Source organism: Labeo rohita, chromosome 22 (genome assembly GCF_022985175.1).
Source record: "Labeo rohita strain BAU-BD-2019 chromosome 22, IGBB_LRoh.1.0, whole genome shotgun sequence".
Lineage (NCBI taxonomy): Eukaryota > Metazoa > Chordata > Actinopteri > Cypriniformes > Cyprinidae > Labeo > Labeo rohita.
In genome coordinates, this window is record NC_066890.1 from 27,765,061 (window position 1) to 27,789,726 (window position 24,666).

General features: G+C 33.8%; 2 protein-coding genes across 2 annotated transcripts; one reads left to right on the plus strand and one right to left on the minus strand.

The window, feature by feature from the left end:
* Positions 1 to 284: 284 nt before the first annotated feature.
* ubxn6 (UBX domain protein 6) lies at positions 285 to 10,897 on the minus strand. The gene is made up of 11 exons (XM_051095334.1): positions 10,700 to 10,897; positions 10,038 to 10,189; positions 9,894 to 9,958; positions 7,942 to 8,070; positions 7,771 to 7,868; positions 7,619 to 7,694; positions 7,460 to 7,544; positions 4,803 to 5,022; positions 4,583 to 4,713; positions 3,395 to 3,543; positions 285 to 3,306 (listed from the first exon to the last, which is right to left on the minus strand). The coding sequence occupies exons 1-11, from the start codon at positions 10,780 to 10,782 to the stop codon at positions 3,181 to 3,183; spliced, it is 1,314 nt and encodes a 437-aa protein (XP_050951291.1). The 5' UTR covers positions 10,783 to 10,897; the 3' UTR covers positions 285 to 3,180.
* Positions 10,898 to 12,591: 1,694 nt separating this feature from the next.
* On the plus strand, positions 12,592 to 23,367 carry hdgfl2 (HDGF like 2). The gene is made up of 16 exons (XM_051095333.1): positions 12,592 to 12,814; positions 13,347 to 13,423; positions 13,876 to 14,014; positions 14,100 to 14,270; positions 16,025 to 16,147; positions 17,158 to 17,226; positions 17,306 to 17,495; positions 17,687 to 17,771; positions 18,385 to 18,688; positions 18,775 to 18,912; positions 19,153 to 19,213; positions 19,313 to 19,383; positions 21,446 to 21,547; positions 22,030 to 22,183; positions 22,265 to 22,400; positions 22,485 to 23,367. The coding sequence occupies exons 1-16, from the start codon at positions 12,743 to 12,745 to the stop codon at positions 22,615 to 22,617; spliced, it is 2,025 nt and encodes a 674-aa protein (XP_050951290.1). The 5' UTR covers positions 12,592 to 12,742; the 3' UTR covers positions 22,618 to 23,367.
* Positions 23,368 to 24,666: the final 1,299 nt, after the last annotated feature.

Genomic DNA, 24,666 nt, shown 5'->3' on the forward strand with positions numbered 1-24,666 from the left:
CCAGGCTGCCTTATGCGGTGTAAATACTATTTTTGTTTTTTTGGAGAAATGGTGTAGAAGCTCAAATAGTAGGTGGCCGTCCAACAAGGGGTAGGGGGAAACCAGCAGCATTGGCGGAGTGTTTTCTTAATTGCCTCAAATAAACTGCACCGTAGTTTGCAGTTGTAATGGGTTTCCTACAAAGCTTGTTTAAATAAAGCATTATTTAAAAATGAACAACTTTTAATATGCTGTTAACGAACGTTTTTCTTCCACATGTGCAATTTGGGTTCTTTCACATTCACTCATCTCATCAATGCATTTTATTTCATACGTCACATCAAACCCAACAAAACACAACATTGTGAACTTGACAAAGTAGTGTGTAAAATACAAGCACTGTTAATTTTTAATATAGCATGGTTTAATAAAGGAATAAGCTTGTGACAATTCTGCAACTGAATCAGTCTAATTCCCGAAGTATTCACCTTGATTTTTAACATTAAATCGGGTGCGTTTTTAACTTGATTGTGCAAGGTTTCCGGTATAAGCCACTTCACAAAAACTCTGCTCAATGACATTACAAGCTGGTGTTATAATATTATTGGTTATATTTATTTTCAGAATTATAAACATTGGTTAGTACTGCAATTTTTTTTATTTATTTTTTTTTTTTACAGTTATATTTCAGTTATTTACCTGTAGCAGCTAATAAAGCAGAAGTTTTGCAAACTTACAGGAAATCGCTCGCTTCTGTTTAAAAATAAGGTGGGGGTCTGATTTCAAACTATATTTATTGTTTGTTAGCGTGCAGGAAATCAGATGCCCGATACATGCACACTAGATCATCAAGCGTTTAGCCAGCCTAACTATTTGTAAATATGCAAGGCTTCTGGTGTCAGTCACTTCCAATTATTTTACTTGTACAAAAGACTTGTTACGCTGCTAAATATTTAAAACTGATACTTAGCATATTTTAATTCATTATCATAACCATCAATGCAGTTGTTTGTTAGTGCAAACATTTTTACAGTTTACTGCTCTTCACTCTCATTCTATTTTTCTTCTAGTTTACATTTAGTGGCTAATGATCGGAAATCTTACACATCACAGCCAGGCCAGTGTTGCCTATGGAAGCTCCTTTTTTCCACTGAATAAAAAATGTAAAAAAAAGGTAATTGCCATAATCTCACAATTCTGACTTTTTTTCCCAGAATTATGATAAACTTGCAATTGCAGTTAGAAAGTCAGACAGGGCTTAGCTTAAGCCAGGACTAGGCCTTGGTTAAATTAAGATCAATATAGGACTCAAAATAGGACTTTATAACAAAAAAATGTGAAGTTTATATAACACAATTGTGAGAAAAAGTCAGAATTGTGAGATATAAACTCGCAAGTGTGAGGAAAAAAATGTCCGAATTGCAAGATACAAACAAAACATTTGAGAGAAAGTGAATTTTTTTGAAAGGTTTTTTTTCTTGCAATTGTGTTTATATCGTGTAATTCTAAGAAAAACATCAGAATTGCAAGTTTCTCACAATTCTGAGAATAAAGTCAGAATTGCACAGAAAAAGAAGACAAAATCTCGCATTTTGCAGTTCTGACTTTTTCTCGCAATTGAGTTTATATCTTGCAGTTGAATTGCAATAGAATTGTGAGTTTCTCACAATTGAGAAAAAAGTCCGAATTGCGTGGAAAAAAAAATTGCGAGGGGGGAAAAAAAGGCTGAATTGCAAGATACAAACTTGCATTTGCAAGGAAAAAAAGTGAATTGCGTTTTTCTCGCGATTGCGAGTTATCTTGCAATTGAATTGCAATAGAATTGTTAATCTCCCAATTCTAAGAAAAATATCAGAATTGCGAGATACAAACTCCCGTTTACAAGAAAGTCAGAATTGCGAGTTTTTATCTCGCAACTGAATTGCAATAGAATTGAGTTTATATTCTATTCAATTCTGAGAAAAAAGTCAATTGTGTGGAAAAAGACAAATTGCGGGAAAAAAACATCTGAATTGTGAGATACAACCACCCATTTGCGAAAAAAGTCAGAATTACACATTTGTATCCCAAAATTCTGACTTTTTCTTGCAATTGTGTTTATATTGTGTAACTCTAAGAAAAAAAAGTCAGAATTGTGAGTTTACATATCTTGCAACTGAATTGAGAAAAAAAGTCAGAATTCTGAGATACAAACTGGTATAAAAAGTTTTTCTCAAAATTGAGTTTATATATTGCAATTGAATTGCCATAGAACTGCAAGTTTATATCTCTCAATTCTGAGAAAAATATCAGAATTGCGATATATAAATTCCCATTCGCAAAAAAAGTCAGAATTGCGAGTTCATCTCGCATTTGAATTGCAATAGAATTGCAAGTCTATATCTCACAGTTCTGAGAAAAAAGTCAGAATTGTGAGACAAACTTGCATTTGTGAGAAAGTTGATTGACTTTATTGCAATTTTGAGAATTTGAAGAATAAAGTCTGAATTGTGAGTTTATATAAAAAAGTTGCAATAACCTGTTTGGGGTTTCATAGTTGCCAACTTGTGGACAAACTAATTAGTGCAAAAGACTGAATTTTGGGGGGAAAAGCATACTTTGGGCTTTATTACACAAGTCATGGAGACAACTTGAACTAATGGACATTTATCTGCATTAGGAGGTAGATTGTTGTTGGTGACCAGAGCTTTACGTCTAATTGAAGCTGCGTTATTACATTCATGCGAAGTTTCATTTGTGTTAAGCAGGAAACAAAACATTAATACAACACAAAAGACAATCAGAACTTGATCGAGCTCATGTTTGCTCAGTGCTTCTGTCGTCACAATAAGATTTTATGGTAAGTCAACATTTCTCTCTTTCAGCGGTAACTAAAAAGTGCTTTAAATTACAACATTTACTCTTACAGAGCTGAGCGTTTTCCCCCATCATATAATGACTGGTAATGTTACCTCAAGCAACAATGCATTATAATAGGACAGATTGTTTGGAAATTGGCCCATAAGGTGCAAACATTCCTCATAACACATCACTGACAGGAAAACTCCTGCGTTTAGCACCATATAAGTCCACTTAGCACATGCTGTGGACACACTCAATGCATCAGGTCCATCCTGTGGAAACCGTGTGGGGTTGTGGTGTTGGACGATGGGAGAAAAACTCACTAAGAGCGCAGACGGGGACAGCAGCGACACTAAATGTTCAGCTCAGGGTCTTGATGTTCTCTAAAAGTGCAGCTTTAAGCAAAACAGCAGTCTTTCCTCCGGCTGCAGCGATGTCGGCCTGCACTGCGGCGTCCCATGAGAAGGTCAGCAGAGCTGCTGGGGCCTGAAAGGTGAAAATGAATGTGTGATTGAAATATTGATCATTTTATATTGAATTAAATATTGTAGACTGTTGTTTGAACTTGATCTACCAGGTTGCATTCGTTCAGAGCCAGTTCCTCATCATCCTTCAGTTTTTGTCCTCCGGGTGCCATCAGCTCAAAGGGTTGCCAGCCGTTCTCCAGGGAATCACGCACAAACTGGTACAGCGCTGCCACCCTCTCCCACGCCAGAAAAGTACCTGCAGAGCATTGCAAATTGAAGTTAGGCTGAAGAAGTTTGCCAAAACAAACAAAAGCATGTTTACAGTATTTAGTGACAATAGACATCTATGGGGCAAAGTCTTTGGAAAGGTTTAAAAACATTGTGCAACTCACACATTTAAGCAAAAATGCTATTTGAGCTTCAGGTCAACATCATGGGGTTACTTTCAAAATTACGAAAATAATCTCTGACAACAAAATAAAATAGATTAATTTTATTTTATTATATTATTATTGCTGTTTATTATTATATTACAATACAAAATATTAAATCTATATTTTTCATTTATAAAGATATAAAGTTGTGTTAAATATTTTGAGAAAATATTTGGTTAAACTCTAAGAACAGATTAAAATAGATTCATTTTATTATATTTCATTATTTTTATTTTTTGACTGTTTACTACTAATACGATACAAAATATTAAATCTATATTTTTCATTTATACAGTTGTGTTAAATATTTTGGAAAAATATTTGACTGAAAACAGAATAAAACAGATTAAATTTTAAATTCAATGTTATATATTTCATATTTTTTTGTTTAGTACTATGTTACAATACATTATGATACAAAATATTAAACATATATCTTTTTATTTATAAAGAAACTATTTTATTTACTTTTTACACTTTTTTGCCGTTTACTACTACGCAACAATACAAAATATTAAATATATATTTTCATTTCAAAAGATATTATAAATTTGTATTAAATATTTTGGGAAATATTTGGTTAAACTCTACCTAACAACAGAACAAAACAGATGAATGTAATTTTAAATTCAATTTGATGTATTATATATATATATATATATATATATATATATATATATATATTTTACATTTTATTGCTTATTTTTCACTTTTCTGTTTACTACTGTTCGGACAGATGGAATGAATAAATTCTCATGGTGGATTTTTCTTCCTTGCTACAGGTATATATAAACCTCGGCACAAACTAATTTTATAAGTTTATGTATATATTATTATTAACCATAAATCAAAACTACCAACCCTGGAGTATATTTCCATCCGGTAACCGCACTCTCAGAAGCGCGTAGTTGTACTTTCTTCTCTCCCTCTGCTCATCTTTCTCACGCATTGCTTTCGTTCGGAGCATCGCGTTCCTCTCCACAATTTCACTCCTGCGATGAAGCAAATCATAACCACAGATCATAACGGTAAGACTAAATCAACTTACACAGCACAAACGCTACCACTACTGATTCTTTACTTCAGCTGCTGTTCTCTCTTCAGTTCCTCAGCGGTGAGATTGTAGAAGTCAGGAGGAAGCTCAAAGTGTGTGGCGTGCTGTGAAGCTCTGAAGACCTGCGGCTGACGGTCCAGCTTCGCCCTGACCGGCTCGCCCTTCTGCAGCTGCTCCAGATGAACCTTCATCTGCTCCAGATACTCTGATTCCTGCGCCGGCAGAACCAGGAACTCCTCGGTCTTATCTGAGAGACGTTATTTAGCGATGTGAGGATTTGGTATCAAAGATATGCCACAATTTACATTTTAAAATAATGTAGGGCCCTAGGATTTTCTTACTGAATAGGGCGGAATGTCACGGAATTTATCAGAGTTTGAATGAATTAATCAAAAGTAGGTCATTACACTTAAATCAACCCGCAATGTGGACTAGTGGACGCCGCAAAAATCCCATTTAAATGTGAATCTGCATGTTCTGTGTGTCTCTGTTTTAATGGAGCAGATGAGCGGTTTTGTTTACTACACACACTGAAGCGCACGTGACGCTCGCGGTGATTTCAGCGTCTGTCGTCTCACTAAATGATGACATAAATACATGAACAATATCTGCTGAGAGTCACTTCATAAGCATTTGACCTTTCCATTTCAGGAAAACTAGCGTTATATCATTTACACACAGAAATGTAAAGGTAGACACTGCAACCCGTCAAAATAAAAGCCCGGTTTAACTTGAAGACACTGTGCCATTGTAATACGATTACTACTACTACTACTAAAATGAAACAAACGTTATTTTTTAGGGCATAATCACACATGTCTGCACCGATAGCCTTGTGGGCAGTGTGCCGACATATAGCGCAGTTGCGCTTTGGGTGTCCCGAGTTCGAGTCCCACCTCGTGGACCTTTCCCGACCCTGTCCCCCTCTCTCTGTCCCCCTCACTTCCTGTAATATCTCCACTGTCCTTTCAAAAAAAAAATGCAAAAACACCAAAATAAATAAATAAATAAAAACAATCACACAACATTTCTTCCATGTTTTAATTTTAATAGTAAAATTCTCCTTTATTTGCCAAATTTTTTTAAAATTATATTTCATTATTATTATTATTTTTATTTTTTGGCTGTTTACTACTATAATACAATACAAAATATTAAATCTATATTTTTCACTTATACAGTTGTGTTAAATATTTTGAAAAAAAAATGTAACTGAAAACAGAATAAAATAGATTGAATTTTAAATTCAATTTTATATATTTCATATATTTTATTTGCTTTTTACACTTTTTTGTTTAGTACAATGTTACAATACATTATGATACAAAATATTAAACATATGTTTTAATTTAAAAAGAAACTTTATTTTATTTACTTTTAATACGTTTTTACTACTACACAACAATGCAAAATATTAAATATATTTTTTTAATTTCAAAAGATATTATAAATTTGTGTTAAATATTCGGTTGAACTCTACCTAACAACAGAGCAAAACAGATAAATGCAAAAACACCAACAAAAAAATAATAATAATAATAAAAATAATCCCATAACATGTCTTCCATGTTTTAATTTTAATAGTAAATTCCCCTTTATTTGCCAAAAAAAAAAAAAATATATATATATATATATATATATTATATTTCATTATTATTATTTTTTTGGCTGTTTACTACTATAATACAATACAATACAAATTATTAAATCTATATTTTTCATTTATACAGTTGTGTTAAATATTTTGGAAAAATATTTGAAAACAGAATAAAATAGATTGAATTTTAAATTCAATTTTATATATTTCATATAATTTATTTGCTTTTTACACTTTTTTGTTTAGTACAATGTTACAATACATTATGATACAAAATATAAAATATTTTTTAATTTATAAAGAAACTTTATTTTATTTACTTTTTTTTTCAGCAATACAAAATATTAAATATATATTTTCATTTCAAAAGATACTATAAATTTGTGTTAAATATTTTGGGAAATATTTGGTTAAACTCTACCTAACAACAGAATAAAATAGATTAATGTAATTTTAAATTAAATTTAGGGTGTCCCGAATTCAAGTCCCACCTCGTGGACCTTTCCCGACCCTGTCTCCCTCTCTCTGTCCCCCTCACTTCCTGTCATATCTCCACTGTCCTTTCAAGAAAAATGCAAAAACACCAAAGAAAAAAAAAAAATAATAATAATAATAAAATAAATAAAATAATCCCACAACATTTCTTCCATGTTTTAATTTTAACAGCAAATTCCCCTTTGTTTGCAAAAAAAAAAAAAAACCTTAATTTTCAACAATTAAAAAGATAAATTAAATTAATGTTTTATGCCTTCATTTGATAACCAGAACATTTTAAACACAACACAGAATTTCTAAGGGTAAATAAAACTTTCATAAGGCTATTTTAAGAATAAAATTAAGCATGCATTCAAATAATTAGACATGCTAAAAAACTGAATTCGATATCAATAAAACATATGGTGAGAAAAAATAAAACATTTCATAGGGCCCTAAACATGTCTTTATTAAACTGATGTGAAATTGTAAAAGTTTCATGATTTTAATTAATCAGACATGCTCTTTGATTAATAAAATTTTATTTAACCATTAAAAAGGAGTTGAGAAAAATTAAAACGGATTTCATAGAGCCCTAATAATACTACATTACCTTCGCCGTCCACCGGCAGTGTTTTACTTTCAAATCCCAACGCCTGAAGATACTCCCGAGATCCTTCGATCCCCCTGACCTTCTCCTTTACGCATAAAACAACAAATTATGAGTGAATTTGCTTTTTGAACTCATTTTCTGAGTGTGAAATGCTCATACCTGAAACACTTTGTTGCTGAGTTTGATCTTCCTGTACTTTTCCTCAGTCGGATTCTTACAGATGTTTTCGATGTACCTGTCCACACACTGAGTTTCAGTTCAACTTTTTTATAAACACACTGAGATATAAGTTTGAATTAAATCGTCCTTACTTGCTAATGATGTCAATGGCAGCTTTTACTTTCTCTTTGTCTTTGTTAAAGGTGTGAATCATCATAATGGAGGCCTCCATTGCATCCTCTGAGAACCTCTGTGGAGAAAGAAGAGCCTTCAGTAACATCCACATGGAAAGTCTTTGAGATGTTGATTTGTAATAAGCTCACCATCAGAATGGCTTCCTTTATGTGGATCTCTCTTTCAGTCTTCGTTAAGGTTTTTCCAGTAAGAGGACAGATGAAGTAAACGCCCGACACTGAGAAGCAAGACGCATCCTTCTGTGGAACACAGGCGCCCTTGAAGGTACAAATGAATACGGTCAGTAAGAGTAATGCTGCCCTTGAAATGAGCTTTAACTGGATTTGAAATCTTAAAGGGACAGCTCACTCAAAAATGAACGTTTTGGCATCATTTGTTTACAGTTCATTCCAAACTGTATGACTTTTTTGTTCTTCATGAAACAAAAGGAAGCATTTTGAAGGATGTACTGGCCTTCAAAAAGGCACTTATGCCTATGTTGAAGACAACGGGGAGTGGAGCTGTCAAAATGACAGAATGTAGATTTTCACTAAATATTAATTTTTGTAAGAATTTGTCTTTTCCTCACATAAAGTATTTAAAATACGTTTGACTGTGGAGTCATCAGTCATTTTTTGTTGGATTTACAGCTACAGTCCCATTCACTGTTAGCATTTGGTATTAAAATTTATTCAGAATTGTAATTAGAATATTTAAATATATTACATCAGGAAAATAACGACTTCTGTATTCCACAGATGAGAAGTAATCATACAGATAAAAAACAATGTAATTTGATTTTAGTATAAATAATAATTAAAAAAAGACTCAATATCTTAGCTCCAGTCCCTGTTCACTTTCATTATATATATTTTTTTAATAAAAAAAAAAATAGATAAATTTAATATATACTTTGTACACATTTTAATCAAAAATAATCTTAAGGTGAATTTTTAAATCAAATTTTTATTACAATGTTTTACAATTTTACGTGTAATATATATATTTTTTTGAATAAATGAATGAGTGTGTGTGTGTGTGTATGTGTATATATATATATATATATATAATTTTTAAATACATTTTATATTTTTTATGTGTGTATATATGAAATATGTACAAATATATAAATATATTTATATTTATAGTGTTTTAAAAAGGTATATATTGTATTATTTGCTTGAATTCTACAAAAAATAATTTATATTATATTATATATATTTTTTTTTTTTTTTTTAGGGGTTAATTATTTCCTTAATTTTTGTAAGATTTATCTATTTATATTTAAAATTCTATTTAAAATTTCAGTTAATTTAAAATGTTAATTTAAAATATTTTAACCAAAAATTACATGAAAATATAATATGTAATGAAAGTAAATATTGTCATCTAATTTTTTTATTGAAATATGTCAAAATTTTACATAACTATACATATACTTTTTGAATATTTTAATAAATACTTTATATAAATATTTTAATAAATTCATATATGTATAGTATTTACATGTAATATATTATTGTATTATTGGTCTGTATTATATCAAAAAAAAAATTTAAATACCTTTCATATTTGTAAATCAGTATACATTTACAAGTATTTTAAAAATACTTTATATAGATATATTAATAAACTTATATGTATATATTATTTTTAACACTATTATATATATATATATATATTAATAAATATTTAAATACTTATTTTAAATAAATATTTTAATAAATTAATATATGTATTACGTTTATTTTTTGCATAATCATATTTTTTTTATTAAAATATTCAATTAATTTTTAAAAGGTTCATTTAAATCATATTAAGATGAATTTACAATAAATAGTTTTACAAAATATAATAATTTGGACTGATATTTTTAAAATGATGTACGGTCATGAAATGAAAACTGCAGTCGTAAAAGTAGCCTAGAAAAACATTTACTTTAACACAGTTGCCGTGGGTTGTTTTTAATGTCCACAGGTTGAAGCGACCCCAATAACTTGATATTTAGCCCCTGAAATGGCAATTTATTTGGAGGACCCCCTCCGATATCATATCGGCCGGCTAAATGCAAATCAAAACTAAAGAAAAATTCCAAACTTGCCTCCACATCAGTGTTCTTCAGACTGGCTGCGGTGGCAGCTGCCTCAGCTTCAAGCTCTCGCTTCACTAAAACACAACCACAAAATAACTTGCTGTATTTGCTAATATTTTCAGATTTCTGAGTGCTAAAAAAAATCGAATCTACCCTGGATCCTTATGGCATCTTGGGACGTTTGCACCTTCGGCCGGTGCTGTTGCTCGATCCTGGCGAGGGCAGCGGCCCCTGCTCTCTGCGCACCATCGGTGGGCGCTTTTCTGGACGCTCCTTGAGGAGCCTGTGGCGCTTGAGGTTTAGAGCTGCAAGAGAAACCAGATGACACACTCATTTCTGTGTTAAAACCATTGTTGAAACAATAACATGACTAATGCAGCAGAGGTTAAACTCACTCCCACGTGACTACCACAAGACCTTTACTAAGCCTGTAAGACTACCAGTAATTATAGCGATAAGGTGAAGCTCACAGGTCGGATCCTATTGCAAGGGTTTCAAACAGTAAAACACTCTGATGCTTTCAGCACATACTACACATGTTTCCATACATCATCTCCACATATGAACATGTAAGAAATGCAGTCAGACAGGTTTACATGCACTTTCTGTACGTTAGATTTCAGGTATTAAATAAGAGTTAACTTGCACTTTGAACAGTTTCAACTGCTAAAAAGCCACTAATAAGCTGATAATGAAATCTCATAATGAAATACGCTATTGGAGGTAGCGTGGTCTGATTATAGAGACTCATTATGTGTCATTAGGTTTCGGTTTAAAGTCAAAGTGTAGTTGTTATGACAGATCTGATCTTGTACCTGGTGTCATCTGTAAGTTTCTTTCCTGGCCCTGCTGACTTGAATTTTATATCCTTCTTGATGTCGTCGAAAAACTTCTTCATTCTTAGCGGTGAACTGCGTGCAAAAAATGGTGTTTGAAAATGAAAAATAAGTTGTTTTTAATTATTTATAACTGTCAGACACACCACCACCCAAGCGATGTGTTTACAACGGGAAGAGGACTGATTTTCAACCGGAAATACGGTCATAAAGCGATCGGGACCAGAATATTGTGGTTTAGCGACATCAAGTGGAGGGGAGTGACAGATTCGTGACAGATTTGTTTTGATTTTAATTACTTTATTATTTTATTTATCTTTCCGTTTATTTATTAATGTATTGCTTTATCATTTTTAAGTAGTATTTATTTTATTCGTTTAAATTTTAATAATAAGATTTATTTATTTTTCATTTTTATATATTTTTCACACATAAAATAAATAAATAGATTAATGAGATTTGTTATTTGTTTATTTTTTATATTATATATATATATATATTTTTTATATTATTATATTATACTTTTGGAGTGCGTTCATCCATACTCTAAACTAACATTTTGCCAAAAAAAAAAAAAATATATATATATATATATATATATATATATATATATATATATTTAAATGTACAATATAAAATGATAATATAAAAATACTACTACTAATAATAATCATAATATCAGTTTACTAATAATAATCATTATATACACATTATATAATATATATATATATACACACACACATTTATTTTATTTAATTACTTAATAATTTAGAAATACTTTGTTTGAGAGGGTGAATATATGCAGTAAGAATTTTATAGTTTTTTTCACACAATAAATAAATAAACGAGATTTGTTACCAATTGTTAATATTATATATAGTTTTGGGGTGCATCCATCCCGACTCAAAATGTGAAATATCATTATAAAGTCTGTCAAACTAACACTTTGCAAAATAAATAAATAAATCGAAATATAATAATAATAATAATAATAATATAAACATTCATTCATTCATTCATTCATTCATATTTAATATTTAATAAATTTATTGTTTTATTATTTTTGGGGGGGAGGGTAAATGTATGTCAAACTAACATTTTGAAAAAATAAATTATATATTATATAATAACAATAATAAACAAATAATGATAATAATAATTCATTCATTCATTCATTCGTTTATTCATATTTAATATTTTATAAATGTATCGTTTTATTATTTTTGGGGGGAGGGTAAATGTATGTCAAACTAACATTTAGAAAAAATAAATACAAATATAATAATAAAATAAAATAAAAACAATCATAAAAATAACGAATTCATTCATTCATTTAATATTTTATAATATTTAATATTTGTATATTAAATTTAAAATATATATTTTTAAGTTTAATATTAATTGTATATTATTGTTAATTTTCTTTTATGCTCTTGCGAGGGTGAATATATACAGTAAGAATTGGAGTGTTTTTCCAAAATTTTAAGGAACCAGAATATGAATCAGAATCATTACATTACTTACGATTCTCATTCCTATTTTTAGTAGACTTACTAAAATAATAAGTATATTTAGGACCTAAAGAACATATTTTAGATTTTAAAAAAACTGTTCATGACAGTCCAATCACTTACTACTGAATGCATTTTAAACAGACTTGTATGGAATTATTTTTATGTTCTCCCAATTTAATTTTCAACCCCTCCGTTTTATAATCAGGTTGGTGCCAATGTTAATATAAGACTATTAAATTGAACTCTTTAGCGGCGTACACCTTGTACAATCTTATTGGGGGAGGTAAAGAGTGCCAGCCCGTTCCTCCAATCATCGATCTCAGGAGAGGCGGGACTTCCGCTGACAAAAAATGGAATGAGCGGAAACCGCTGCAGAAACCAACCGCCTTTCCTCGCGTACTGTATCCGAATCAGGTCTCACTGTGTGTCGGCCTGAAAAACGGACGGGACGGACCGCGGACGACCACAAACGAGCAGAACGAGGAGCGGTGCATAGAGGGACGACAAGATGCCGCACAACTTCCGGCCCGGGGATCTTGTCTTTGCTAAAATGAAGGGATATCCCCACTGGCCGGCCCGGGTAAGACACACACCCCCACCAGCCCCACTCGGACCAGCTTTACCTCAGCGCCTAGCGATTTACGCAACATGTACATGTATATTTTGCAGACGAACTCGTGTTATATATCATTTTAGAGTCTACACATCTTAATTATGTGTTTGTTTCATATTATTACCATAGTAACGAATGTATGAGGCTAGCTGACTTGCTAACTTGTTTGCTGTAGAAGCAGCAAAGGTCGCGTGTCCGCAAAGTCTTGTTTGTTTTTGCATTTCATACATTGAGTCTAGTCTTCAGATACATAATGTAGTAAAATATGAATAATTACTACATTTAGACATGAGTTTTTTTTATATTCCTTTGCCTCAATAATGTGTAAAATACAACGAGGGGAGATTGAGTTGTCATGTTTACACATGGAAATACTTACTTGCACGTGATTTACTCAGTGCAAAGTCGAAAACTAATTTATTAATATGTATTTAATTCTATAAGGCTTTAAAGGTCTGGAAAAACATGTAATAACCTTATTTTAATATTTCTCCTCCAGATTGAAGATGTTGCAGAAGGGGCTGTCAAACCACCACCTAATAAAATCCCTATTTTTTTCTTCGGGACTCACGAAACGTACGTATCCCTGGATTTTAATGAGCACCAGGTTGTTAATTATGATAAATGGATACATATTACTTGTAATGAGTGAAGCCTATGAGTCAGAACTGTTACGGAGTAACAGGTGGCACTAGAAGAGCCTTTATACACCATATTTGGTTTCCTTTTAATATTTTTCAATTTGAGGACATTGTAGACACCTTCATATATTTGAGTTGGCATAAAAAGAAAATATTTATGCTAACAAAACCATGAAAACGAGTGAAACGCTCATATCTTAAAGGGACAGTTCACCCAAAAATGAAAATTCTGTCATGAATTACTCACCCTCATGTTGTTCCAAACCCGTAAGACCTTCGTTCATCTTCAGAACACAAGTTAAGATATTTTTAATGCAATCCGAAAGCTTTCTGACCCTGCATAGACAAGCAGGCGAGGCCATTTTAACTGCTTTTCTATCCTTCCAGAGCATTCCTTGCACCCAAGGACCTTTTTGCGTATGAGAAGTACCAAGACCGATATGGGAAGCCCAACAAAAGAAAAGGGTTCAACGAAGGCTTGTGGGAAATCCAAAACAACCCTCATGCCTCCTATAGCACACCTGCAGTAAGTCTTCCTTTCTCTTTCATAATCATCTGTTGTTTCATGCCAACAAATGCTGATTTGTCACATCGTCCTTGTGTTTGTTTAGCCTGCGTCGTCATCGGACAGCGAGGACAACCAGCCTGCGCCGGCAAGTGATGCCGAAGATGACGAGGAAGCGGTGGTGCCGAGGAAAGCTGAAACGGGAAGTGATGATTCTGACTCTGGAAGTGAGGATCAAAGGAAGACGGCTGTGAAACGGAAAGCTCCTGCTGCAAAGGTACCCAAGCATAAAACAAGCCAACGTGATTGATTGTTATGTGAATAAGCTGTATTTTCTCATTCTCATCTCATCTGTCATTTTTATCTTTTTTCCTGCAGTATTATGAGTTATACATTCAGGTGCTCTGAATTTGTTTTCGAAGCTCTTCATTTTTAGCTTGTTACATATTCACTAGTGTTAAGTAGAAGAGTGTTAGTGGTTGTAGAGTAATCAGAGTAGTGCAAGTAAATTTTATTTAAAGGCATAGCTCACCCAAAAATGACATTCTTTCATTAAAGGAGTAGTTCACTTCCAGAACTAAAATTTACAGATAATGTACTCACCCCCTTGTCATTCAGAAATTATGGTTTTTGAGGAAAACATTTCAGGATTTTTCTCCATATAGTGGACTTCAATGGTGCCCACGAGTTTGAACTTCCAAAATGCAGTTTAAATAAAGCTGCAAAATGGTCTTATTTAGCGAAACGATTGCTTATTTTCTAAAAAGGTTGACAGTTTATATACTTTTTAACCTCAGATGCTCATCTTGTCTAGCTCTGCATGAACTCTGTTTATTTCGGTGCATGACAGTTAGTGTATGTCGAAAAACTCCCATGTCATTTTCTTCAACTTCCAAATCGTCCTACATCGCTGTTTTACCTTTTTCGTAAAGGGCGTTTGATCTCCTTTGCATGTTCACTTTGTAAACACTGGGTCGGTACTTCTGCAGCAATGTAGGGCGATTTTGAAATTGGAGGACAGAATGAGATGGGAGATTTTCGACATACCCTAACTGTCTTGAACAGGAATACACGGTCACACAGAGCTAGACAGGATAAGCATTTAAGCTTAATTTTCTTTTTTAGAAAACGACCCTTCTTCATTGTTTGGGATCGTTTATTGTTTGAAGCTGCATTTAAACTGCATTTTGGAAGTTCAAACTCGTGGACACCATTGAAGTCCACTATATGTAGAGAAATACTGAAATGTTTTCCTCAAGAAACATAATTTCTATAGAATATCTATACTTAACAGGGGGGTGAGTAAATTATCTGTAAATTTTTGATCTGGAAGTGAACTGCTCCTTTAATTATTCACCCTCATGTCATTCCAAACCCGTAAGACATTTGTTCATCTTCGGGACGTAAATTAAGATATTTTTGATGAAACCCGAGAGCTTTCTGATCTTCTATAGACAGCAATGCAACTGACACATTCAAGGCCTAGAAATGTAGTAAGGACACTGTTAAAATAGTCCATGTGACATCAGTGGTTCAACCGTAATTTAATGAAGCTACGAGATTGTACTTTTTGTGCACAAAGAAAACAAAAAAAGCAATTTTGTTCAACAATTTTCTTTTGTGTCAGTCTTTGCTGCACATTCAGAAGAGTACCATGATGCATTTATGCACAAAAAAATTGTATTCTCGTGGCTTCATAAAGTTAAGGTTGAACCACTGATGTCAAATAAACTATTTTAACGATGTCCTTACTACCTTTCTTGAACATGTTAGAAAGCTCTTGGATTTCTTCCAAAAATCTTCATTTGTTTTTCAAAGATGAACGAAGGTCTTATGGGTTTGAAACGACATGAGGGTGAGTAATTAATGACAGAATTTTCATTTTTGGGTGAACTATCCCTTTAAGACTCATATGAACTACTTTTATGGTGCTTTTGTGCCTGAATGCTTCATGTCAGTTTGATTCTTTGTATAAAATGTATAAAAAAAAATATAAATAGATAAAACTGCCTTTTATGTCAAACTTTGCAGCGGCCACCAGTGAAGAGAGCACGGGCATCATCCAGTGATCGAGATGGAGAGGAGAGTGGATCTCCCTCAGAACCTGAACCATCACCCAGCTCGGACTCTGACTCAGGCAAAAACAGCGACCAGGTATTCCCGTCTGGACTTTGCTCAAACACCTTTTTGTTATTACCCAAAAATGCTGTGTAGTTAAAGGAGAAGTCCACTTCCAGAACAACAATTTACAGAAAATGTACTCACCCCCTTGTCATCCAAGATGTTCATGTCTTTCTTTCTTCAGTCGTAAAGAAATTATGGTTTTTGAGTGAAATATTTCAGGATTTTTCTCCATATAATGGACTGATATGGTTCCCTGAGTTTGAACTTCCAAAATGCAGTTTAAATGCAGCTTCAAACGATTCCAAATGCGGATGTAAATCCCAGCCGAGGAAGAAGGGTCTTATCTAGCGAAATCCTGGTTATTTTTATAAAAATAATACAATTTATATACTTTTTAATGTCAAACGCTCGTCTTGTCTTGCAATATTACATAATCACATTGAAAAGGTCACACGTTATGTAGGCGGAAGTACCGACCCAGTGTTTACAAAGCGAACGTGCAAAGAAAGTCAAACGACCTTTAACAAAACAATGTAAAACAACCATGTTGGACAATTTTGAAGTTGGAGGAGAAATACCTTTATGTATATCATACCTTTTTGAATCGAAGTACACAAACGAAGAACTAACCACACGTGAACTTTCCATCGTGATTACGTAATGCATGAAATCCATAAGCTAGTGATGAGCTTTTGATGAGCATTTGTGGTTAAAAAGTATATAAAGATTTTTTAAATTTTTTTTTTTTATAAAATGACAGTTTGTTTTGCTAGATTACACCCTTATTCCTCAGCTGGGATCGTGCAGAGCTTTTTGAAGCTGCATCGAAACTGCAATTTGAACCTTCAACCTGTTGATCCCCATTGAAGTCCACTATATGGAGAAAAATCCTGAAATGTTTTCCTCAAAAATCTTCATTTCTTTTTGACTAAAGAAAGACATGAACATCTTGGATGACATGGGGGGGTGAGTAAATAATCAGGAAACTTTTATTCTGGACATGAACGTTTCCTTTAACAAGTTACTAATGTGTTCTCTAGGACTTCACGCCACAGAAAGAAACAGGAGGTCGAGGCGGCAAAAAGCCAGCTGGCAGAGGCAGGAGGAAGGTGAGACGACCCCACTGACACGTGGCCATCTATAATTACATACTTGTTTGATCTTACACTGTTTTCTGTAACAATTTAGAAGGCATCATCTGGCTCCGATTCAGAATCGGGCTCCCAGTCAGATCAGAGAGCTGCCAGGAGCGATTCAGAAGACGAGAAGCCTCGGCCGGCTGTCTCTGGGTCCGAGTCGCAGTCCGGATCCAAATCCGACTCAGATTCAGAACCTCCTCCTCCTCCTACAAGGAAAGGTCCACAAGGGCGCAAGAAAGGTGAGAACATGCGCTTTGCAACGTGAACCCAGCACGTATTATAATTAGTTTTAACGCTTGAGTAGTTGCGTTGAATAGCAAACACAGTGGATGGAAACTTTACCTGAGACAGTTGTCCTCAGATATCAGGAATCCTAGACAAGTACATCAGAATACTAAAGGACACTTTTCTTTTTGCGTCATTTTCCAAGCGGAGAAACCTCCACCAAAGCCACGGGGAAGGAAACCCAAACCAGCTCCAGAAAGGGCTCCTTCCTCTTCATCAGACAGCGACAGGTGAGTTTCTTTTAGATTAACATGTACACTAATAGTATTTCCTTTCCATTATAAATCAGTTAAAGGCATAGTTCACCCAAAAATTTAAATTACCCCATTACTCATCTTGACTTTCTTCTTTCAGATGAATACAATTGAAGTTATATTTAAAAATATCCTGGCTCTTTCAAGCTTTATAATGGCAGTGAATGGGTGTTGAGATTTTAAAGCCCAAAAAAGTGCATCTATCCATCATAAAAAGTACTTCAAAGGCTCTGGAGGGTTAATAAAGGCCTTATGAAACAAAAGATACATTTTCGTAAGAAAAATGTCCATATTTAAAACCTTAAAACATACCCAGATTGTGGTTTGTAAAGCTTTAAGTGTGGATATTTTTCTTACACAAATGGCTCAATTTAATTCCGAAGGCCTTTATTAACCCCCCGGAGCCTTTGGAGTGCTTTTTATGTTGGATGGATGCACTTTTTTTGGGCTTTTAAATCTCAACACCCATTCACTGCCATTATAAAGCTTGGACGAGCCAGGACATTTCAATAGAGCTCAGATTGTATTCGGCTGAAAGATGTTTGGTGACCACATGGATGATTGTTTGAGTTCAACTTTTTATTTAAAGTGACAGCGAGACGGACCGTGTCAGCGAGTGGAAAAAAAGAGACGAGGAGCGGCGGAAGGAACTGGAGGAGCGACGGAAGAAAGAGGAGGCCGAAGAGCTCCGTCGGCTCCGGGAGCGAGAGAAAGAAGAGGAAGAGAAAAGGAAAAAAGAGAAGGAGAACAAGGCCAGGAAAGGAAGCAGCAGTGGCAGCAGCTCCAGCAGCTCGGACGATGACATGGATGATCACCCTCTCAAAAAATCCAAAAAACCTCCACCTCCTCCCATACCAGCACCGTCAGACTCTGACTCGCCACCACCAACAGAGGCCAGTCACTAGAACTTTCGCCAAACTCTTGTTACCTAGTGTCATTTTTCAAAATGTTAACTGGGTTTGGGTTGTTTCCTCTATAGGTGAAAAAATCCACCAAACGTCAAGACAGCCAGAAAGGGCGGCAAAAGAAAGAGAAGGAGGTGAAAGAGAAAAGAGAGAAGAAGATCAAAGAAAAGAAGCCACAGAGATCAGAGGAGAAACACAAAACGAGGCATGAAGTTTGGCCTTTATTAATATTCTGAATCAGCTTAGATTTTGTATCTTTAGTTTTCTTTTTTTATTTTTATTTTTAGTCATTTTATGTGCTTTTGTCACTTATTAGTTGTTGTTTTTTTTTGTTTTGTTTTTTTTCCTGTTGTTGTTGTTGTTGTTTTTTTTTTTGTTGTTTTTTTAAATTAAAAATTGTTTAAACTGTAATAACCCTGTCAATATCAACACTTTTCCCCACAAGGCCTAAGCCCGAGAAGCCAAAACGGAGGCCGGCGCGTCCACCCGAGAAGAAAGTCGAGAAGAAAAAAGGTCACTTGAAACATGTCCTTATGGCTGTTCAGTTCTTTTGAGTCCTTTTACAATCAGCCAGATTTTAACTCTTGTGTCTGTCGCCCTGTATAAATTCAGAGCCTTCACCTGAAGAGAAACTACAGAAGCTCCACACAGACATCAAGTTTGCACTGAAGGTCGACAACCCAGTAAGTAGTGATATGATCGGCCTACCCGTGTGCCACTTAAAACACATAAAAGCTTTTAAAGTGACCGGAAACATTATTCTACCAATTTTACAACAAAGTCTAGTATTCGAACAAGCAATGAGTTTGGTCAGACTCACCTAGGATGTCTGCTTCATTGAATCAGTTGATTCAAACCTATTCAAGTTCATACTGTTCATGTGAACAGGGTTCATTCAAGGTGCTTGAAGTACTTGAATTTAACTGTTTGAAATTTAAGGCCTGGAAAACCCTTGAAAATAGCATTATTCCTCAAAGGGTACTTGAAAAGTGCTTGAAAGACAATGTATCATTGAAATAAGTGTACGATTTTTTTTCAACAAGCACGTATCTTTTCATGCATCTAAAAAAAAAAAAAAAACTTTACGCTTATTTCAGTAATGTCAGAAAGCTAGCGAGCTAAGTCAGTAGTAGTACTAACGATGACACCAAAAGAGGAACAGATGAACCAAATCAATTTGAGTCATTTACGCTGGATCCGCTCCAGTTAATTCAAACTCGTGACTTTAGTCGTTCATGTTAAACAATTCACTAACAAATGCCAGGTTAAATTAAAAGAGCCATTCATTTTTGAATTTCTACATCACTCGTAATGATTTTAAAAAGCATGATGGGTAAAAACAAGCTTTTCAAAACTCCAAATCAGTTAAACTAATGCGTCACAAAGTGATTCACTGTTTTGAAGCACTCCGATCAGATCGCGTATCACAAATCATTTGTTTTAGATTGGGACTTCAAATCACGTGTTGCGAATCATTTGATTTAGATTGGAATTTCGTGTTTTGTGAATCATTTGATTCAGATGGGGAATTTGCGTATTACGAATCATTTGATTTAGATCGAAACGGATTTGTGAATCATTCCGTGAATTGAATGATTCAAATCAAATAATTTGCAATGTGTGATTTGAAGTCCCGATCTAAGTCAAATGATTTGCATATTATTATTCAGATCAGGGTTTCAGAATGTGGATTGCAAATCATTTGATTGAGATCAGAACTTCAGAGCATGGATCACAAATCATTTGATTCAGATCGGGACTTCAGAGTGTATGGCGATTCATGTTTCAGATAAGGATTTCAGAGTGGTTTCGCCAACCTTTTTTTTTCGTGATAAGTAGAAAACATCAAGCAATTAAGGCAGTACAGTTATAAAAATTAAAGAAAAAAGAAAGTATGCTAAACTAATGCAAATTAACCATGGGTTTACTATAGTAAAAGTGTAGTATACGTTGTAATACTATAGTAGTAATACATTGCATGTGCTTTGCTTTATTTTTGGCATTTTGTTTTATTAATATATTTTTCCTTTATCTTTTTGAAAGAGAAGACATTGTTTGATAAATAACATCTCTGAATGAAGTCTTTGAAAATCAAAAAAAGTAGTGCTTGAAAAGTCCTTGAAAGTTGTGGAATTTCATTTTACAGTATCTGTATAAGTCACTCCAGTAACAAATAGTTAGATTTATCACAGTTGTATATTCAGTGGTATTTAATATTGTTTTATTTTACATTATTTAATTACAGTTACCCTAAATGAAATCCTTATTTTTACACAGAAAAAAAAAGTATTTATTTATTTAAGATATTACACCTTCAAATAGGTTTGAACTATTTGAGTCAAATATATAGCCTTTGTGTAGCCCAGTGTTATTTTATTATTTTATTATAGTTACTATTGTAGTTTTGTAGTTACTATTGCAATTTTTGTTTGTTTATTTTTACTGTATTTTTAGTTATTTCTTATTTACATTTCAAATTTTCATGTAGCATTTCATCTAATATTTATATTTTATTTTATTTTCAGCTGTATTTCAATTAACAAAGTTGTTTTAATTGTGGTTAAAGGTGTAATAACCCTGGTTCAACCACTATCATTGCCAGAATGCTTGGTAATTTCCAGGTCTGATTTCATTTGAACCACACATGACCTATTTATATATTTATAGCAGCGGCTCAATGTGTGAAAATGCAGTGATGTGTGAATCCCCTGGTATCATTCTCTGTCTTCTACTTCCTTTCTGTAGGACATTGAGAAGTGTCTACAAGCCTTGGAGGAGCTCAGCGCGGTACAAGTAACCACTCAAATCTTGCAGAAGAATGCAGATGTTATTGCCACACTCAAAAAGGTACAAACACTTGTGAAAACATAAGAACGACATTTCCATTTGCAATCTATTTTACTATTTAAAGGGACAGTTTACCCAAAAATAAAAATTACACCATGATTTACCCTCAAGCCATCCTAGGTGTATATGACTTTATTCTTTAAAACAAATACAATCGGAGTTATATTTAAAAATATTTTGGCTCTTCCAAATTTTATAATAGCAGTGAATGGGTGTTGATGTTTCAAAGCCCAAAAAAGTGCATGCATCCACATAAAAAGTGCTCCAAAGGAACCCCAAAGGCTCTGTGGAGCTGTGTGGAGTACTTTTTATGATGGATGAACATACTTTATTGAAATACTTTATTTTTCGTCTGAAAGAAGAAAGTCATATACACCTAGGATGACTTGAAGGTGAGTAAATCATGGGATGATTTTCATTTTTGGGTGAACTGTCCCTTCAATGTAAGGTATTTCTGAGTAAAACAGTCTTTTGTCTTTTAGATTCGTCGGTACAAAGCGAGCAGCACGGTTATGGAGAAGGCCACTGCAGTCTACAATAAACTAAAGCTCCAGTTCATTGGCAAGATTGACTCCGGTAAACCAAAACCGGATGAAAAGAACCAAGAAACCAATGAGCAAGACACACAAAACACAGGTAAACTGTCAAGTTAGCTAAAATGTTTTGGCTTTCAGTAACCAAATGAGTTTTAAAACATGCTTCGCATTTTCTTTCTAGACGACTCCAAACCAGTGAACGGAGAATCAGAAAATGAGAAAAAAGACGTTTCTGAATCCGAAGACAACCCCAAACCCACAGACCAAGAGAACCAGGATGAGAACCAGGATGAGAACAAATCCCCGAACGGCATCAGGTGAAGAACGACCACCTTTTCTCCTGTTTTCCTAAAGCAAAATAATCACAAAACATGCTGATTCGTTTTGTATTTGACTTTCAGGTCCAATCCAGATGATCCACCGGAGGAGCAAACACTCACAGCTGACTCCACAGAGGCCAATCCCACAGCAGACACAGACGTAAAAGAAGAGGACAGCAGAGAGCAGGACGAGCAGATGTCTTCTGAGAGCTGAACATTTCCTGTTACGCTCACAAACACACCTTGGCTTCCTTCATTCATTTGTGTTACTTTTTGTCTGCCCAACTTTGTGACCTACATGAGTTTTTCGTGTTGTACATAAAATGTGAACATTATTAGCACTTTTGAATCGGGACGTCATGAGGCAAACAAGCGCCTTATTCTAAATATTCAATGCGGATGATTCTGCACCACCTACATATGGTCAATCTAGGGCGAATGTTTGATTGCAGAACCACGCTGACGTCTACGAAACACCGAAGCCCAAATGTATTTGAAGACTGTGCTTGTATTATGTAGCCGCTTTTTATGAGTAAAACCTTTTTTCCTTTTGTTTTTTTATGAAAAAATAAGGAAAATGAAAAAAAAAAAAAAAAAAAAAAGAAAAGAACGCAGTCTGGTTTTGTGTTGATTGACCCACTAAGCCATACAGCGAGAGATCATGAATTTCATCATCATTATTACGGCACAAAACTACATCTGACCTGTCTGGTATGGATTTCAATAACCTTTGATGTCTATGGACTTTCACTAAACTCTGTAGACGTACCGTTTGTTGTCCGTTGTTTGGTCTTCTAATAATAAGGACTTACATCTGCATAGGTTGACCCAATAATGCTATTGTTTTCTTGGATGTCATAACACATGCTTATTATAATCATGTTTCTAGTGCTATGTAACTTGGTCGGAGCTTTTTTTTAGTATCCGTGAAGGATTGAATAAAAATTCCGCATGATGGCCACAATTATTTTTTGTTTTTATAGATGGACCACGTGTTATTCTCTGGATATGATGCTAACATGCTGCGTAGTACATACTACAATGTATACACTGTGTTATGGTACTAGTAGGTGTAGTATAGTATATTCTGTTCTGAAACACATCATTACTATTAAAAAATGTGTCAAATGTAATTTATATCATTATTAAGATTTATGTAATTATATTAATATATTTATAACTATTTGATATTTTAATAACGTGAGTTATGTAAATCATTATCTCAGTAACATTGTAATTATTGAATTTATACTTTACAAAATTTTAGTTACTCCTATCCACCTTATTTTTAAACGTGAAAGTTAGCCTATGGGTGAGACTTTTGGTTCATAACGAGAAGAATAACAACATGCAGTAAACGGTAAAACTGCACTATAAACCAGTGTGTTCATAATTAAAATAATACGGTAATACCTATTTGCACAATCAAGCAACAAAAGGACGGTTTTGTATGACTAAAAATAGCTGGATGCCAATGAGAACGGAAGTCACACCCATAAAATGTACAAATGGCCCCGCCCACTCATGGAAAAAATAAGGTGGATAATAAAATTATTATGAAATTTAACGCAGGAATCAGCGACGCGTTTGGTCGTTCTCGTAAACAAAGATTTTGATTGGTTTACTGGGCGCTGAGGTCACTCAAACGCAAACCCCAAGGGGCGCGTCGTGCTCTGCAGTACAGCCTTATTTAAATTAGCCAATTTACTTAAAGGATAAAATATTCAATTAGTATTTTATATTGTTAAAACACTGCCTGATTTCAGCATAAAATCTCCAGAAAGTAAGGTTTAGTTGATCAAAATTATTTATTTATCCAATTTGAAACTGTAATGTATGCCATTAGCACGTTCTCCACAACATCCCTGGTGAAAAAACCAGCATATGCTGGTTAGGTAGGTTTTGATGCTGGTTCATGCTGGTCCTTGACCAGCAACATGACCAGCAAAAACCAGCAAAGGACCAGCTTAAACCAGCATCCCAGCATCAAAACATACCTACCAGCATATGCTGTTTTTTTCACTAGGGATCAAACAGGAAAATGCATTTTAAACATCTGAATCAAACGTTTTTCAGTTCACATATTTGAAGTGAGCATTTTTGGTAATCATTTACATGATTGAACTCTTAAAATCTAAGTGTTCGGAACATTTTGTGCATCTTACGTGCATTTGAATGTTGTGTTATTGGCATTACCAACACATTTGAATCTGTTGGCATTTGAATTTTTGACCATTTTAAATGTCTTCATACATTTTAATTA